General features: G+C 34.9%; 1 protein-coding gene across 2 annotated transcripts; it reads right to left on the bottom strand.

Moving 5' to 3' along the window:
• Positions 1-11386: 11386 nt before the first annotated feature.
• LOC128259372 (uncharacterized) lies at positions 11387-18621 on the bottom strand. Of its 2 annotated transcripts, XM_052991701.1 has the most exons (5): positions 17967-18621; positions 12983-13186; positions 12612-12909; positions 11978-11989; positions 11387-11902 (listed from the first exon to the last, which is right to left on the bottom strand). In XM_052991701.1, exons 2-5 carry the CDS (start codon positions 13178-13180, stop codon positions 11832-11834), a joined length of 579 nt encoding a protein of 192 aa, XP_052847661.1. In that variant the 5' UTR covers positions 13181-13186; positions 17967-18621; the 3' UTR covers positions 11387-11831. The 2 variants fall into 2 exon arrangements, with proteins under 2 accessions (XP_052847661.1, XP_052847662.1); XM_052991702.1 differs by lacking the exon at positions 11978-11989.
• Positions 18622-20115: the final 1494 nt, after the last annotated feature.

Consider the following 20115-nt stretch of genomic DNA (forward strand, 5'->3'; position numbering starts at 1 on the left):
GAAATCATGATCGGAAAAAAGGTTAGCTATCTATATATTGCCATCGCCCATCACGATTTAATTGAAATGGCCTCTCCAGCAAAGGCTCCCTCGCAAAACAATCTTCAAGCACGAATAAAATTAGCCGTAAACATATATACTTATGAATAAAATAAGACAATGGCTGAAATAAGTTAAAATTGCATTTCGGTGGGCGGAGGTGTTACTCCCCAACCTCCCCTCCATCCCCTCATCCTCCCCCGCAAAGTTTTTCCTCAGTGCATGTTGCAATTTGTTCGCTCGCCTATTTCGTGGGTTCTATGTTTCTATTTTTTTGTTTGCTTGCAGCGGGCGTCGTCTATCAAAAAAAACATCCACTTAAAAAAATATATAGGATAAAATACAAGCAGAATTGTGGCAAACGGGTAGTTGAACAATAAATAAAATGTAGTTTAACCTTGTATTATATATAAAATTTAAAAAAATACAACAACTAAAAAAAATTTAGAATAGATTTAATTAATTTAAGCACAATGTTTATGGCTCCTTTTATGCTCTCAATTTCCTAAGATGCTGAAAAAAAACTAATACTTGAGGTGTAACAAAAAGAAGTTAACGAATTTGTTTTAAGGTTAGTTTTATCTTGTTCAATAAATGGAGTTGCCACTCCCTTCATATTATATAATAACAACAACGGATTTATACCATATTTTTACTAATATAGTAGTTTCTAGTACATCGATTTCCTTTTGTTGTTAGCAATTTATAAATTACTGATAATAAATAACAAAGACAAAACGCTTGAAATTAAAATAAAAATAATTTTCTCTTTTAATAAACATTTGATTGTATATTGCCATTGTGGGTGAATTATTTTCCAGTGCACTATTGTTGTTCCTACTGCAATTTTTTTTTAATTGCCATGTAGGCCGTTTTGCTTATTAAGCCAATCTTGCGCAAATGGGAAGGCAAGAGGGTCTTGATACAGAGAGGGCAACACCCGAAGACGCTGTGGAAGTGGGGAGCAGCATGGCGCCACATCATTATGGCCAAAAAATCCGCCAGTGCAGCCCCAAACTCATTACCAGGCCAAAACTACAAAAATAAAAAATAGCGTTTTGTTTTGTCATATTTTCGGGGCTGCCTTGCTTTGTTTTATGGCATATTTGCTGGGCTTATGCTATGTACTTGCCCTGCTTTGCCTCATTTAATAAATTGTCTCGAATTAGTAAGCTCGGCTCTGACATTCCCCTCTACCCCTTTGGACCCCCCTACCGCTCTACGCCTAGCTGGGCATCGCAAACTAAAAAAATTGAAGTAATCATCTCAAGGTTAGCACGAAACGGCGACGACGAACGGCAAACGACGTGTAACGGATCACTAACAGTTGTAATCGCAATGGTCTGGAGTCAGAAGCGTAACTTCAAAAGGGGTACTATAACTAACAAAACAAGGATGATTAGTAAGAAAAAATTACAAGCTTTTGTGCCTAGTTTCCATATTAAAAAAAATCCCATTTATGCAATTTCAAGCTAATTTTAAAAAATTCAAAAAAATGGAATAACTTAATGAATGGAGGTTTATAAAAGCTAGAGGTTTAGTTAAATTAAATTCTAAGCAAAGTACAGATATTCTTATACATTTTAAAATTGTCTAATTATTAAAACCTTTTAAATCTTTTAAAATCGATTTAATTTAGAAATCTACCTTAAATGCTTAAAGGTCTAAAAATTTTTTATTCAAGAAACAATTGAAAATTTACATTCATTGTTAAGAAAGAGGAGCACTATAAACACAAAATTAAATTATGCCGACTATTTACAAAATATTAATCCTTTGTGTCTTATTTCTATAATTTTACAATTTTAAAGTGGACACAATTACATATTTAAATTTACACAATGCCAAGCCAAACCAGTTTTAAATTTTATATAAAAAAGTTTAAAAATAAAAGGACTTTTTAATTTTTCTTCTAATAAGTATATTTTGTAAAATTGTTGCAAAACCCCTGGTGATTCAAACTGAATCTCGGAGTTCAGCTTAGGCTTTCTGAATTAGAGCACGATCTGATTACGTCCTTTGTTTACGGAAAATGACGCACCACTATGGCCAATTAATTGAATTTTCGCAGTCGAGACTTTAAAAAAGTAGGTTTCGATTGGATTCGAGCAAAAATGCAGTAATTGATTGCCTTTTGATGGATGATTGAGCCATATTTGGTGAAGAGGTAGGATTGGTACTACAAAGCCGTGAGGAGTGGTTTGGTTTGTTAAATAGAACACTTCTCCATAGTTCATTTCCCCTAAACTTTCAATTGCAAGTGCTGACTAATAATACAATGACTTAAACCAGTTCTCGCAACTTCCTTGATAAGAGGTTTCGTTTCCTAGGTATGCATATGCACTAACCCGTTAGTTAAATGTGTGGAAATTCCTTGAACAATCATAGGCCACTCACAAGACACCAGAACACCCAGACAAGTCCAGTTAAAGCATACTAGAGCAGACTCAAACAATGACAATCGCAAATTCGTGAATGCGAAACTCTTTGGTCATACTGCACGTTTCCTTTTCGATTTAATTATTCACCCATTCCGCTGGATTTCAGTCAGATCAGTGGAACAGATCCGCAAATGCATAGCTTAACAGTTATGAGTCAGGCGTGGAGTTTCAGCAGATAGTGGACCACACGTACCAAGTCGGCAGCCGGATTTGCAGAATCAGAGAATCGCAACGCCCTAGTGGCCCGCAGCAGTTGCAATCTTGGCCCGATCTTGGCTCGTCATGTCAGCGGACCAAGTGATCCCAGATCCGAGCTCCAAGATCCAAGATCCAAGCAAGCTCCAAGATCCGAGTCTCTGGTCACTTGAGTTGAGCCCGGCTGAGTGGAGAGCCGCAGATCTGGCCGTATTTTTCTAGCAGCGGGTGCATGACGTGAACGGTCGTCGTGATTCTGAGGTGTCGACTAAAAAGCCATAGAGCATTTGCTTAGACTACAGTGGGAAAAACACGTTTATGGCGATTTTAGGAATATAAATTCCTAAATTTAAATTTGTATAAATTTATTATACAATATTATATCAGAACCCACTATTAAGAAATACAAAAATATATGCTTAGACCCACAAGATGTCCCAAAATTCATTAAAAACTTTTTATAACAAATAAAAAAGTTATAAGTAAACTGCACATACATGAGATCATATTTTGTTATGAGATTTTAAAGTTAAAGTTTTTATGTTTAAAGTTATTAAACAGCCATTATATACATTTCTATTAGGCAATACAAACTATATATTTAAGCCCAGAAAATGTGCCAATTCATAAAAAAACATTTTACAAGACACATTTAAAAATAAAATAATAATAAACTTTAAAGATTAATACTAGAGAACTAACATCAATTTAACAAGTATTTATAAATCTTGATACTCAAGCTTTTTTTTAAGTTCCTGAAAAGTTTAAATACATTTTTGCTCAAGAAACACAAATTTTTTGTCCCAGTGCACGTGCTCAAACTCAGCCGAAATACCTCAAGTTGATATATATTCAAACAAATTTGTTGTAATTAAAGCAATTTGTGTGCGTTGCCTTAGTTGCACTAGCTTGTTGCCAGTTGCCTGCTGATTGAGTGGCAAATGTTTGCAGCTTTTCTAGATATTGTTATTGTTGTTTTTGTCGTGTGCAATATGCGAAACAAGTTCGTTTCCCAAGTCATTCGTTTGATTTTGAGCTTCGTTCTGTCAGATGCCTTGCGAAATATTTGTCCGATGGTAGTGAGTTCACAAGTCAACAGTGAGTGCAAAACGTGGGTTATAATTTAAATTAAATATGCAAAACCGAATTGCAATTACATATCGAACTAAACCCAAACTCGGACTCATGGCAATTAACATTTACTCATGATTTGCTTTGATCATTTTTGACCAGCGGCTACTACGCTTTGTGGTAGAAAAAAAAACCACAAAAAAGAGGAGGGCGATAAATAATAACAAAAGCAACTGCAGTAATTGAACAAACTGGTGACCTTGACCAACGACGAATGGAATTCATTGGAAATCAAACTGCAATCAATAAACAAAAGGGTTGAACTGTCGGATAGAAAATGTTTAAAAAAAAGTCATAATTGATTAATAAAATCATAAGGGCATATTATGCTTGTCATACATATTTGAGTTTAAAATCTGATAATAAAGCAAAGAAAATCTGTTTTTTCCTTTCCTTAAAAGGTAAAGTGCACCCACCAAAAAAATTACTACACCAAGGTCAAAACTACTTTGATTTCAATTTGATTGAATTTTTTCGTTTGCTGCACAGGAAAAAATCCAAATAAATTGTACTTTATTTAAACGTTTTTCGTTTTAATTTTCATCTACTGTTGGTTTTAATATTTAAAAATGTATTTTAAATTAAAGCCATTTTTAATTAAAATAAAATGCATTAAAACCAAATAGAACTAATTTTTATATTAAATCATGCAATTTAATACGCGTTGTATTTAATATTTGGATTTAAAATTTTAATTAAATATTATATATAAAATGTTGAATTCAATAGTCATATATATATTTTTACTAATATTTAATTTTTTTTATCAGTGTGGTCTCTTAGCTTTTTCCTTACAAAGTGTAATTTTTGTAAACGGTCTCAGAGATCTGGAGCCTGGGTTTCAATTTACTGACAGCTTAATGCCAAAACTTTTTGGTGGGCGTTTGGCTTATCAGCCGTCCAATTACGAAAGGCCAGTAAACAGACAACAGCTTAATCCGTGCAATTATGTCGCTCGAGATTTACATAGATCAGCACCATTGTTCCGCCAGGAGTTCGACCTTCAGGCGGTGGCCAGACCAGGCTTAGAATGGTGCCCCCCACCAATGGCAATTTGCCATGACCAGGCCGAAACGGCCCATTCGGGACCGATTTGGGCTGCATTCAGTTCGCTCGCTTTTCGCAATGCATTCACCACTGGGCCAAAGGGGGCGTGGCGCTTTACAAAATTTCCGCTTTTTTGAGTTGAGTCTCTCGCATCGAATTGGTTTTTATATGGTTTTGTAATTGTGTCTGGCCATTGTCATTTTCGTTGTTGTTGCTGAAATTTGTGGCTCAGTTCGCTGATTTATTGGCGCTCGATAAAAAGTGCATTGTTTGAGAGCTGGCATGTCGAATGCTTATCGCATTGTTCACCATATCCGGCTTAGAATTGTTCCAACTTATACAGAAGATATATATTTCATACTTTGCCATGCTTGCAACACAATCGAGAGGCAAACCGCAAACAGAGATGTCTCAGAGCTCCAATCTGCCGCATCTTATGATCTGCACCCCCATCTCTTCATTGGCTTAACCGCAGCACAATTGTTGGCAATCGCATCTTGCACAAGACGTGTGGCTGCCCTGTAATCAAAGATTGATCTCGGCTTACTATACATGCAACTCCATTTAAACCCCTGCTTATTTCTGTCTGCATTGCGTGGGTGTTGACGCCTTGTATCTATAGACAGTAAACATGACAGTCCAGTTGTTTTAGATCCCCTGGACCTTTTCGGACATGTCTACAAACTGGGCTTGCCTTATAAAAGAACCCCCTAAAACAATGATAAGGGATTGTCTACTTGGTGCCAAGTCAATGTGTTGAAATATCTGACTAAACAATACGATTAACTTTTATTACCACGTTTTGTGCTTTGCAAATTTCCTATAATTTCCTGCACAAATTTCCAGCTCCCTGACTGCAGCAGCAGCAGCAGCAGCCAGGGCAAGTTTGTTGCTCAAGTCTTTTGTTTAGTTTTGCACTACAAATATTTTGCCACTTGCCCCAGTCGCGAGTCATAACCACTATACTATGCAATGCCACCTTATAGACCCATGGACCCGCGCTAGTAACGGATTAACAATTGTATAGTAATGTAGTTCAAACAGCACATTCACCCATTAACCCACAATTGCCGCCGGACACACAGCTTTTTCCCCTTTTCCACTCAGTTTTCCATTTTGGGTCTTTTATTTTCCATTTTCCATTTCAACTGGACACACCCAGAAAGAGCTGAACGACATGATTGCGGAAGATCTATCATATTTGGGCTAAGGAATGGTTTGGTGCTGACCATTTGGTGGCGCCCGAGCAGGCCGAAATTCGTGAGGTTTTTGGCTTGTTGCCTGCCTTAGTTTAGATTGCTGACCGAGGATTATTTATTTTTAAATATTTTAATGATTTTTTTTATACAGCAAGCGGAGTCGTAGGCCAACACCCTCGCCATAGATTATGTAAGGCGGGTTTCTATTCTCTCAATCGCTCTGTGGGGCAAAACGCTTTCGAAAGTTGCAGCTGCTGGATGCAGGCCGCAAACTGAGACAGTTGAGTCGGTTACTTGGTTACTCGGCTACTCGGCTAGCTCCACATGACACAATTTGTTAACTAGATTATTATGTAAGGCCCACTCTCTCCCTCTCTCTCACTTTTCCACCCGGTTCGGTGTCTAATCAAACAACATGCAAGCAGCCGCCTGCCTGCATATGCAAAAATAACAATTAGCCATCATTTTGATGCCGGCAACGAGCGAAAACAAATCCCAAGACTTCAGTTCACGCCACTTCACTTTACTTCACTTCACTCCACACCACTCCACTCCATTTCAATCCAATCCACTTCGGTTGCAGACAGGCTGAGATGATAATTAAATTGCTTGCGTTGATGGGTTGCCAGGCCAAATTGAGTTGACATCTTGTGTAGGCCTGGCTAATTGATGGCCATTTCTTAAAACTAAAGATTTGAACCTCAAAAAAAAAAAAAAAAATGTGTTTATTAGCAGCAAACGCGGAAGCAAAAACCCTAATTTATATTGCCTTTTTTCCTCACCTAATAAATCATTAATTATATGAAAAACAAAAGGCACGCAACACACCTTCAATTTCGTGCAGACAAAAATCATAAATAAATATGTAGTATAGACAAGATTTTTTGACCAAATTGATCGACGGTTCGTTCTTAACTCATAATCTCAGCTCACTTTCGGTTTCGATATTAAAAGGCAATTCATTTTTTCCGCCACTCCGACTGTTGTTGATTGTGTGAGAAACGCTGCAACTCCCATATTCGCCGGTGATGATTAATGGAGCCCCTTTGGAGCTGAATGTGCCCCCATCTGGGATGGTCTCTCTAATGGCCCAAAATTGTGGCTCAATCGCTGTAATTAACCATCGGCTATGTACTGTGTGTATTTCTGCCCTAATTATGTCACTTTTGCAATGGTCTATAGTCAATTTGCACAGCGATAGCGAAATTGTGTCAAGTTCAGAGCCACTGAAGCGGAGATTTTACATTTTCACGTCTCATGAGGAAACTCGCTTTGGTTAGCTTTCAATTGCTGCGAATTTATGGGTTTTTTATGGGATTTCCTAGCAGTTGCTTGGCTAGCTGGGTTGACACAAGGCCAAACGAGTTGTGCGTTTACGCACGATTCTGTTGCCTATGAATGAATGGAAATTGTGGCCGGCAACCCATTGATTCGAACAGATATTTGGCACGTGCTGGTCGGACAAGCATTTTGTCATTGTCTTGGAAAAGTCTGAATGGAAGACACAGTGGAAATCTTCCTTAAATAAATAACAAGTAATCCTTATACAAGATATCCTAATATAAGTATATATTATAATATGTTATTTGTGATATAGTTCAACTAATTTTATACAATTTTTTATTTTTATTTTATTTATTATATCGCAATTAATTCGGCAGTTTTATTGGACTCCCTAATTTTTTTTCCTTATTCTTAACCATTCTTTTATAACCACTTAACCCATTTTATGCGATAGCAATTATTATTTATGTTTTTAATTGGATTTCATGGTCTTTTGCTTTATAAAGTTTTATTTTTATTATTTTATATCTCCTTTAATACCACATGCACTACTTTGCTTATTTTTTGCACTCCATGTGAACTAATTTATATATAATTTTTTTTAAGCTGGTAACTACTTTTCGATTTTGTATTTGCGTGTTTGGTTTTTAATTGTTCTACTTTTAGTTTATTATTTTATTTAATCTAATTCGTTAATGTCACTGAACCAATTACTTTAAAGTTTCCATCGTATATATTTGCGATATTTATGCTGATGAAATTGGTCTATAACTTTGATCAATTATTTTGTAATGCCTTCATAAAAAAGGGGTACCAAACACATTTAATTTTCATTTAAATGTCGCATTCGTAATTTATTAAACTGAAATTGGTACCCAGATTCGTGTAGTGTAAATTCCCCGCTGATTGCAGTTTTCTTTTGGCCACATTCGGTAGCCAAAAATCGGTTTCCCGAAAACCTTTTTAGCTTTATGGCTTCATTACATTTAGGAATCCGGCCACATAAATTATGTTACACAGGCGGCAAACACTTTGCCCGGGGCATTATTCACATGCCCCAGCGAGCGACTTCGACCGGAGCCACTTCATCATCGTCCAAAAGTGCGGCCTTGTCAATGCCGCTTCGGATTCAGAGAAGAAATAATAATAAAACCCGCGCATATCTGGTGCAGCACCCAGTAAACAATTGCGATTGTTTTGCAGTTGCAACTATATAGTAGCTGCAGTTGCAGTTGCAGCCACAATTTTTCTCACACATCGCTCGATTGAGTCAGTGGGGATTTTTTTTTTTTTTGGGAGTATGAAGTATGGTGTATGGTGTGTGAGAAATGCCACGATCCCCACCCATCCACTTGAACCCAGGCAATTAATGTTACCATTTCAAATTGATTCTGACTATTCCACTTTTTGTTTTAGCCTGGCCAGGTGTAGGTGCTGGCGTGATTTTGAAAGTGCAATTAAAACGCGACTTTTAACAACTAAATTAACTTAATTAAGTATCTTTTAGGTTTACTTTTACTTTCGTCAGATCTGCTCTGGTCCGTTAATCAATTAGCTTGACCCTGAATTTGCCTGGTGCTCGTAAAACGCTAAGCGTTTTAGCGCTTAATTATTTTTGGATTTCCCGACGGGGTGTTTCAAGTTAAACGCAGTTGGTGAGTTGCTAAGGGCAAGGAAAATACTAGCATGCTAAGCAGATTAAGATTAATGGTGCAGGGAAAACTATTAAAATGATTCCAAAATTGCATATCAAAGTGAATTAAATGATTTTAAATTGGCAGATTTAGCTAAGAAATATTTATTTTAAACGAGTTTTTTATTAGGTTTTCATTTGAGCATGAACTTATTCCTAATACTTCTTTTTTTATTAAATTATTTTACTGTGCTTAGCAAACTATTAAAATGATTAAAAAATTGCCAAGTAATAAATAAATGAAATATGATTTTAAATTGAGTATGCACTAATTCCTAATAATACATTTTTAATACTTTGCTTAGCAAACTATTAAACTGATTATAAAATGCATATTAACAAGCTAGGAAATATTTGGTTTAATCAAAAGTTGGGATAATATAGTGTTAAGCTTTGACTAGGGTATTTTTTGTTTCCATTTCAGCATCGAGATATAAATCAGTTATAAACAGAATTAAAATTATTTTATAACAGAGAGATAGGAAGTGGATTATTTACAGATTTAAACAATATTGTAACATTATTTAAATATGTATCTAATTTAATAAATTATGTACAAAGTGTAAACGTATTTTTATCTGTACTCTCTCAGAATTCCTCGTTGATTAGTTGGCCCAATCGTCTTCTGCGCCTGCAAAATCTGTCACTCAATTGTCACTTAGCTTAGTGGAAGGCTCAGAAATAAATAACATATATGTAGACGCCAATACCCGATTAGCTGAGATCTTTAGATTGAAATGTTGGAATCATAATTCCCGAGATCAGCAGACACCAGCAATTTGTCGAGCGATTGGAGCACGTTTAATTACAATAGAATTTGCATTCGAATAGAACAACATATATATACAGATATATAGTTATGGCTGGCATGAATCACTTGAAAGCGAATGCCGCTTGCTGGGTAATTGCGAATAAATCGAAATGCATTTCGTGTAAACGTGTTAAAGAGCATAGACTTAATGTGAGGCACAGCCGAAGGTCGCAAGTGGTCAGCACACTACGTCAGCACAGAGCAAACCCATTGAAACTGTAATAGTAAAACACAAATAGTAACAACTGCGGATTCAGATTTTCAACAGATTTTCTAAAGATTTTCCCACAGCCAGCGCAAACGCGTTTGGGCGTTTACTACTGCCAGTTGGCTTTGTTTTTATTCCATGCTGTTTTTTTATTTTTTTTAATAGCCAACGGCGCCGTCATGACATTAAGTGGCCAACTATAAACGCGTTCGACTTCAATATTTCATATCCTGCAGACAGACACTTCTCTTTCGGTTCCGTAGTGCTACACCCACCAGAATCAGCAGATATTGGTTGGGCTTCTGACTTTTCGAACAAATTGCAGTGGCACTTGGCCTTTGCAATGGCGACCTGGAGGTCGGCCAATCCATAACACCATTCAGAGGTGGCTGCGTGATTTTGTTGAAGCAAATTACAAGTTCTAAGAAACATTTAGAGATATCTTATTTCTCACGACTGCTATGTAAATCCATATATAATTAACGCCAAACGGGGCGAACCACTAAAATAAAAAGAAATCAATAAACAAATAATGACACACTTTAATCAACTTTTTATCGCTCTTTCGTTCAAAGTGCCAATAAAAATCTTGTAGATCAATTAATTCTTACACAAGACATACTTTGAAATCCAAGTCCGCTAAATACTCGAAACCTTTAACCTCAGAAAAGAGAAAGCAAACTTTAAACTACTAGACATAAATCAGGTTCTGCAAGAAATTAATTATCAAAAATAAAAATAGAAAAAACATGAACAAAATAAATCTTATTATTAGGAAGAATATATTTTTAAACCTTATCACATAAAAGTTCTGCAAGGTATTAATGAAATTATTCAAAGTAGAGAAAACACTAACATAATAATTCAAAATTATAAGACATGAATGAAATATTACTTATCCTCGAAAATCATAACATAACCAGTAAGAATTAAAATTAAATTTAAACATTTCCAAAAACCTATATTTTTTTTATAAACATAAAATATAAAAATCAAAGTTAATTGAAAGAATACAAAAAATACCAATTTATAAGTGTTAAATTAAACAAGCCTAAAAGCTGACTTTATATTTACTAAAAACTCTGTTTAGTCCCAAAATACATTGAATACTTAATGGAGCTGAAATACTTTTCAAATTAATAACTATCCAAAGTCAGATACTGCCAAAAACATTTAGCTGACTTTATATTTTACTAAAAACTCTGTTTAGTCCCAAAATACATTGAATACTTAATGGAGCTGAAATACTTTTCAAATTAATAACTATCCAAAGTCAGATACTGCCAAAAACATTTAGTGGACCACCTTTGGGTCCTTGAATACCATAATCATTTAACATTTATTCAAGAAACTTGGCCACATATCATTCATGTTTGTTTTTGTTTTCAATAAATATTTTGTTATATGTAAATTTTGGCTTAAAATCTAACAACATATTGTTGGTTATTATTATTAAATGTATTTCGAATACAACAATAATCATAGATAATATTTATATTTATAACTAATATGGAAATACTTTGGTGTGTGTGAATGTGTGTGTATATGTAGAGAGCATGGAGTGCGTGTGTGTTAGTCGATATATTGTTTATAAATACAATGTAATCATAATTTCTAATTTAAATTCTGTTTGGGTGTTTCTAATTTAAATTAGAACAGTGGACAATACTTGGCATTTGAACATTCGTTCAACGGTTTTTGACAATGCAAATTCTTATTTTCGTTAAAAGTTTTATTTTAATTTGGTTTTATGGCTTTCGGTGTCTTGTAGCGTTAATTCTCTTCAGTATGGATTGTTGCCAGCATTGCGTTTGCGTCCCATGTTGCAGATCTTAAAGTGGCAAGGCGACATATCTGAAAGGGGGTTTGAAAATAAAAGGGTTAATATACTTTTTCATGGCTTTGTGTTTAAGTTCATGCAACACTTACATTGTTTACGAACTAAATTTGGGAATCGGAAATAAAACACATGGAAATAAAACAATCCAAAACATAAATTAGTTAACCATGCCACATATAAAGATTATGTAAATTTTTAATATAGCTAGGAGTAGGTGAGCTTTAGAGACTTAAAAACAATAGTTTAGATAATTTTATTTCTTATTCGACATGTAAAATAATAAAATATTTGATAAAACTTCAGAACTTTTGATATTTTCTATAACTGCTTGGCCAAAACACAAAATTTGGATAGGTAGAAAATTTTTCAGTATGATTTTAAATGGAGGTTAATTTTTTGTTAATAATTTAAGAGTTTTTTATAAAATTAGGTTTTTATAAAATGAGCTATTTTATTAATAAAAGTGGAACGTTTTATTAAACACCTTAAATGAATTATTATTGAGACTATTTCAATTATTTGAATGACAGTTCATTTTTTTCAACAAGTGCATAGTACATTGTCAAATTTCGATAAAAAAAAAATTGCATTACATTTTAAGTACTTTAAAGACTGTTTAATTTTTGTTGCAAAACTGTTAAAATTGTTTGCAAATTTCATAATAATTCAAATCTATTGTTTTCTCCTTAATAACTCTTTTCCCCTTAAAAAGAGTGCACTCACATTGAACATTCTTCTTTGTATTGTGATCCTTGATGGAATGTGATGGCAATATCTTCTTGATGGGCATTTTGGTCAGTTCGTTGACGAGGTTGTAGCGCAGTTCATGGCCGCCTCCGTTTTCGCCGAGCTTGTGTAGTTTGGCCAGCAGATGGGTGTTGGGCACCTCCGGCTCCTCGTTCTCTTCCTGGGTAACCCCAAAGTCATCATAGTCGGCGGTCAGCAGGAGATCCCTCAGCGATGGCCATTTCCTGGCGAAGGATGGCCGTTGCTGCTGCTTTTGTTCCTGTTGCTGGAGCTTCTGCAAGTCAAAAGTAACAGCAGATGGCTTAGTTTCCTGTGGTTATACCAATTTAGGTGGCTTTAACTCTTACCAACTGTTCGCCATAATAGTTGTTGTCCTCATTCACATTTCCGCCTCCCAGGAGCTCACTGAACAACAACTGTGTGTTGCGGGATGGGCGGGGCAGGGCGTTTGCCGGTCCAATCGCCATTGACAGCAGCACAATGACAATGGCCCAGTGGACGGTGGACGAGCAGCCACATGTGGTGGGCGGCGACCGGGCAGACATCCTCAACTGCGGAATTCAAAATCAATCAAAACATTAAGGGGGTCGGTAAATTACGTATTTTTAGCGCGTTATACTTTAAGTTATAATTATGGAACACTAGGGAAATTGAATTTTTTAGAGCTAGAAATTTGGGTAAATAAAGGTCCCAAAAAGGCAATCAAAAGCAGCAATCAAAAAAGCTTTAACTATAAACTAAAAACAAGAAGGAAAGCAAACTTCGGCAAGCCGAAGTTCATATACCCTTGCAGCTATTGCATTAATTAAATACTTTTGAAAACATTTAAATTATGATTTACTTGAGTATGTGCTAAAAAAAAAACATTGAAACTATGATTATTTGCAGCTCAATTATTAGATAGTTATTTTATATATTTTTATTATTTCTATGGGAGCTATATGCTATAGACGTCCGATTTTGATAAAATTTATACCATAATTCTGAAATAATTAAACATTGCTATATGTCGAAGAACTAAACAAAAAATTAAAAAACAGAAAAGTTATAATTTTTTTCATTTATTTTTCCGATTGTTCCTATGGGAGCTATATGCTATAGTCGTCCGATTTTGATGAAATTGAAACCGTAATTCTGAAATATTAAACCATTACTATATCTCGAAGAACTAAACAAAAAATTAAAAAACAGCAAAGTTATAATTTTTTTTCATTTATTTTTTCCGATTGTTCCTATGGGAGCTATATGCTATAGTCGTCCGATTTTGATGAAATTTAAACCGTAAATCGGAAATATTTTACCATTACTATATGTCGAAGAACTAAACAAAAAATTAAAAAACAGCAAAGTTATAATTTTTTTTCATTTATTTTTCCGATTGTTCCTATGGGAGCTATATGCTATAGTCGTCCGATCCGGCTCGTTCCGACTTATATACTACCTGCAATAGAAAGACAACTTTTGGGAAAGTTTCATGCAGATAGCTTTAAAACTGAGAGACTAGTTTGCATATAAACGGACGGACAGACGGACAGACGGACAGACGGACATGGCTAGATCGACTCTCCTAGTGATGCTGATCAAGAATATATATACTTTATAGGGTCGGAAACGTCTCCTTCACTGCGTTGCAAACTTCTGACTGAAATTATAATACCCTCTGCAAGGGTATAATATGGAAACTAGGAAAACAGGTATCGTTTGAGCTTGAAAATACTTAAATACATAAATTAAAACATTACGGGAGTAAATTACATATTTTTAGAAGCTTTAACTTATCTTAATCTCATATTTAATTATTTTACTTGCTAAACGTTATTACCATTATACCTTTTCAAGCTCTAAAATTAGTTAACTAGGAAACCTAAGAATTTGCATTATGGGTAAGTAAAGGTGCCTATTTTTTTCCATCGGCCTTAAGCTTATTATTCTAACTAATTAAAATCTCTTTATAATAAATTTTAAAATTATTTATATAGGTAAACTTAAAAAGATATTTTGATCCCAAGCGGTTTTTCTATTAAAAGTAAATAAGCTAAGTTTCTTTTTTGTTTGTCACTTACGCATGTATAAATTTAAAGCATTTATTTCGCTTAAAATATAACATATAACAATATTTCGAAAATTTTGCAGATAATTTTTTTTTCAATATTATTTTTATTTTGATGAAAAATATTAAATTTATCATTTATAACAATAGTTCCAAAACGGCAAGCCGTTATGTTAATAATATTGATGGTTTTTGTAAGCTGCAATTGTCTTTGAAATTAAATTTAATAACTAAAAAAAGTAAATAAATGGTAAACAACATTTAGGCTAGAACAACAAGACAGGGGCTGGAACACATGACCCATCCACCCTAAACCCTAAACCCCATCTCCAGGACCTTCCAGGACCCTCCTCCAGTGCTTACGCAAAGGGTTTCCTATTACAAACAACACAAGTTAACACAACAACAACAGCAACAAAACGAAATGTGGCAGGCTGAGCAAAAAATGCGATGTAGATGTTTCCAAGGGGTTTCGTTCGGCCCACTCGAGGTGTTGGGTACTTCAAATAAGTCACGTTGCAGTTGGCCAACAAGTTGGTTGGTTTATTCTCAATGGAATCAGGGCCGTGTTCCAGTTAAAAGTTTTGGCTTTCCTAATGTTTCGCCATTCTAAAAACAGCCGAGGGCTTCTTTGAATGCAGAGTTCACAGATTCAGGTCACATTGCAATTTCATCACTTGATATGCTGCGAACACGGGTCATCAGCGGTTTAAGGATGGGAAAGGATACGCCTCTCGTAATTGACATTTATGAAATATTAATGCCTAATTAAGCTCAAGCTTTGACGTCGGTAGAGACCAGAATAATGCCAAAGGTGAGCGGCGCGAGCTCATTATCAAATAAGGAGTGGGTCAATTTCGGCGAGGCTAGTCCATGACTTTTAAAAATTGCCAGCCATTTGGGGTGGTTATCAAATGAATGAATGGGATAATGAATGGGGGAATTCATTCTTAAGGGCGGGAAAAGTGAGTTAAACTAATAGTTGGAGTTTAAAAAGTGTGCGGGAATAATGGTAAATAGTAACATTTAAAATAAAAAATTTAGCCTTATGAAATATTTAAAAGTTGAAGCTTAAACAGAGAAGAGAGAAGAATAGATAAATGGTAACCATAAAAATTATTTGTTACCAAATTGTTCACCAAAAGTAAAGTTTACAAGAAAATAGATTGTAGATTATTCCATGATATTTTGTAAACAGATAAAAAAGATGATTATGTGCTAAACTAACGTGAAGTTCACAGGAAAATACAACGCCTAAATAATGGTTTCTTTGTTAATGAATATTTACAATTATGTCGACGTTTATAAGAAGTTATAAAAATATTGATTGGTTCTTATCTGCATTTTTAGTAGCATTATTATCTTCAACTCACCCTCTTTTCCCACCTTTATTACTTTATATTTATTCGACGCCACGCAGCTGGCAACATATTTTCCATTTATTGCAGTTAATAATCAGAAATAAACGAAAAGTACGCCATTATTTGTTGTTGCCGCCTGAGCCAGATTTTTTTAGCTCGACATTTTCTTCTATTTTTTTTTTCTTTCCACCTCTTGAGAACAAGTGCAAGCGATAAACTTTGGCGATCGTGTCAGCGGCTTTTTCATCTCTCGATCGGTAATTGATGTCGCAGCGTAATCCCGCCAAACGCATTTTAATGACCCAATAAAAACAAATAAAAGTGTATAGCGATTTGAACGGAGCTGATAATGCACTGATGTTGTGGCTAATTTGCGATCCCCAGCCGAGCTCATCTCTATTTTGGTATTGGAGCCAAGGCCTCGCGCGTACAGGTTTCATTGAACCCTGGGCGGGATCTTTCCCCCATAAACATAGTGAATAACTACTATATAGTACTTGAGCACTTGTCGAATTTATTTGACAGTTTCCCATGACGCGCGGTCGGGTTATTAAAAACACTCAAATTGAACAGTGTCCGATAGCCAGATGACAAGGTATAACACAATGGGCCTTACTAAATTGCTAATTATGTAGGACAGAAATGTGTACAGTTGTGGCCACAATAATAGTATTACTTTTATAATTTATGTAAGCATAACATTTTTCTTTATGCTATATGGTTTTGAAAGCACCTTTTAAAGACATACAATTTTTCTAGTTTTATTTATTATAGACTTCAAAATGATTAATAAAAAATATATTCTTCGTTATAATAATATCATATATACATTTTTAAATAATCATGAAAAAATAACAATTAAGATAAATATATATTAATCTTAAGTCTAGGTTTACAATATTTTCTTTATTTATTTATTTTATGAAATTTTAAGGTTGAGGCTTATGCTTTCTAAATTAAGCAATTACCAGAAATTGTAATTATTTAAAGTCTGAGCGTGGGGTCTGAGTCTGAACAGCCTCTAACTGGTTTGATTTAGCTAAGGTTAGATGTAACAATATAGTATTCTCCTAATCATTTTCGCAACATTCTAGAACCTTTCCTAAGAATATACATACGTGTTTTGTGCGCAAGTGAAAGCCTAATCTATGCTCAAAATTCCGAAAATACTTCAATCATAACATTTTAATACAAACTAGGCTGAGGGTCTCAACTTCTGTGACCCAAATCGTATCATGAACAGGGAATATATAGTATAATAATAAAATCGTTGGGTTTTGTTCTTTTATTTGTATGCTATAAAGTGCGTCACCGGGCACGTCATAAAATATCGGACCACAAGCTAGGGTATATGTATATGGAGAGCTAGGAGCTCGTTCTTATCAAGAACAATAAGTTCAAATCTACTGACACGCCCTCTTTTTTTCCTCGAGCTTCTCAAGCTGTGTAAACAAAAGTAATCTCTATCCCAATCTAAGTTGGAATCACCCTCCTCCGATGTGATGTATAAAAAACTACGCAATACTTTCGATTCACGAGACTTCTTCCATTGAAACTTTTTGAATTGCAGCCCTGATAAGACGGCTACAAATATTTTCTATATGTGTGGAACATAATTAAAATCGAAAATCCCGCAATAAAATGACAGTTCTGAAAAAAGCTGCTGATAATGTATAAATAATTGAATTACATATTATATATATGTTCATTATCAATGAGGCAAAAGTGATTTTCTTGGCGCCACTTAGCCGACCCTTGAATTTAATTCAATGATTCGATTTAATATTCAAAGATTATGGAAGATCTTAGCTTTATCTTAATGGCTTATCTGTACTATTCATACATATAGAGGGCATGTTTAAATATAACTAAAATGAGTTATAATTAAAAATACTTTTTATAAATATATTAAAAACTTACCTTTTTAAAATCAATTCGTTTTAACAAACACTTTTTAAGATCTGTCAAGTTCTTAAACTTGATCTCAAATTTATTTTATTTCGGTTTACACTTCAACTTTAACTGTACTTTTTACTGTAACTGTACTTTTTTACTGTAACTGTAATTTTTTATTGAAACTGTACTTTTTTACTGAATTGTGACAGAAAAATATATTTCAAAATTTTTCAGCTATGCCACAAAATGTTTTCAATATTTTTATATTTTTTTTTGCTCCGCCTGGTGAATCTTAACCGTTGGGTGTGACAATGCAGAATAAGCGCAAATCCGTTGGGAGCATTTATTTATATAGGCGCTCAAAGACCGACGCCGCAAAAAAGGGTAATTCAACAGGTACAAATAAACAACCGACGACGACACTTCGGAACTGACAGAAGTCAAATGTTCGTGAGGGTGGGGTTTTTTTTTTTTTTTTGTTTTTTCAGGAGGTGTAGTATTTTCCGCCCACCGGGAGTCAGGTTTTTGCTGGGTAAGGGGTGGCACGAGTACTTGAAAAGTTTTGGTTTTGTATTTTTATTTCTGCGGGGCTAATTTAAGAACAATCTTTGAATTTGGGCACTCGATGTTCTCGGGTTCTTACTAGTCGCGTTCTGGTTTGGCGACGAACTAAACCGAGCGGATCTTCAGATCTCACTAGAACTGAATCAAGTCGGTTCGAACCTTCGGCCCACGATCTTTTCATCTTCGTGCGTTTGTCATGCCACGCTTTTGACAAATCGACCGATAAAGCCATGATTTATGATCAGCGCTATATAGTTATTAGGGGTGTGCGCTACAGCAATGCGAATGGGTCTTATAGGTGCGGTTAAATCACACTTGAATTATGTCCCAGTTTGATCTGTGAACCCCAATTACTTGTACTATCTATGAGGTTTACTCCCTCGCATGGTTCATTGACTCTAGGCGTTACTTTCCCAAGGTAATGATTTAGACAAGGCTTGCAATAATCTAAGTTTTGCGATGATTAGACTAGAGTGAGATTTTACAAAAGTTTAATTTTTGGTTTTAATAGGTCATTAAACTCGTCGTGATTTAGCTAGAATTTAAAAAATGTTAATTGGGTCAATGTCGATTTGCAGTTTTTGAACAGCGGATGTGGAAATCTCAAACTGTTTTTGCAAACTCATGGAATTAAACTGAAATCATCATATGATTTAAGTTTCTTACACATTAAAATATTTTTAATAACATATCAACAAGAGGGATAAAAATAAATTTGCATTTACCAGAATTCATACAAAAATAGCAAGAAAATTTACACATGTCCATTGCAAAGATAACTACACTGATCTTATCTTTTATGCTAACTTAATCAGATCAGGTCTCTGAAATGAACAAAAAAGTGACGCAATATGAGCCCGGGATTCAATCACACAGAAAATTGAGGGTGCCGTGACACAGAAATCTATAAATTTTAATTTCTGTTTTATTAAAATTATTTTTTGCTTATAGAGAATCTTCCCCAAGTTATTTCCTAATTCGAATGCGTGTTGGACAAAGTCCCAGCAGACATTAATTAAGTCTGTCTAGCCTATAATTAGATTATTTTGACTTTTTTAAAGGAGAATATCGAAAAATAGCATTCTAATCTACGAGCCCACGCTCCTTCCGCAGACTTTGTGATTAAATTGAATTTTATGGTTACATCACCCCCAAATCCGAACCCAAATCCGGCGGGGGAGTCTCGCTCATCACTTGTCCGTCTGATATTGATAAGCGTTTTTTTTTTTGGAAGCAGCCCATCGCTGATAATAATAAAATGGCAATCATATCAGTGCTAATTGACACTTATTAAAACGCGACCGTCGGAATTGACACTGCATGCCGGAACAAAGGCAATAGCACGTGCCACACAAGTTATCAGCATTTGCGAACATCACGCGACTGCATGATTTTTATCAGGCCATCTTTATTGTTGTGGAATGATTACTGAGCCATCTGATGGGTAACTTTTTCTCAAACATCCTCAACCATGCACCTAATTGCGCTTTATTGACACAGACGCCTAAATCCAGTTTGAATTGTCGCCAAAGCTAGACTAAGACGTTTTGCAATACTGGCTGGATGGAAATTCGATATCTAGTAAGCTATCTGTATTCCAATTAGATGT

The sequence above is a fragment of the Drosophila gunungcola genome (assembly GCF_025200985.1).
Source record: "Drosophila gunungcola strain Sukarami chromosome 3L unlocalized genomic scaffold, Dgunungcola_SK_2 000005F, whole genome shotgun sequence".
In the NCBI taxonomy this organism is placed as follows: Eukaryota; Metazoa; Arthropoda; class Insecta; order Diptera; family Drosophilidae; genus Drosophila; species Drosophila gunungcola.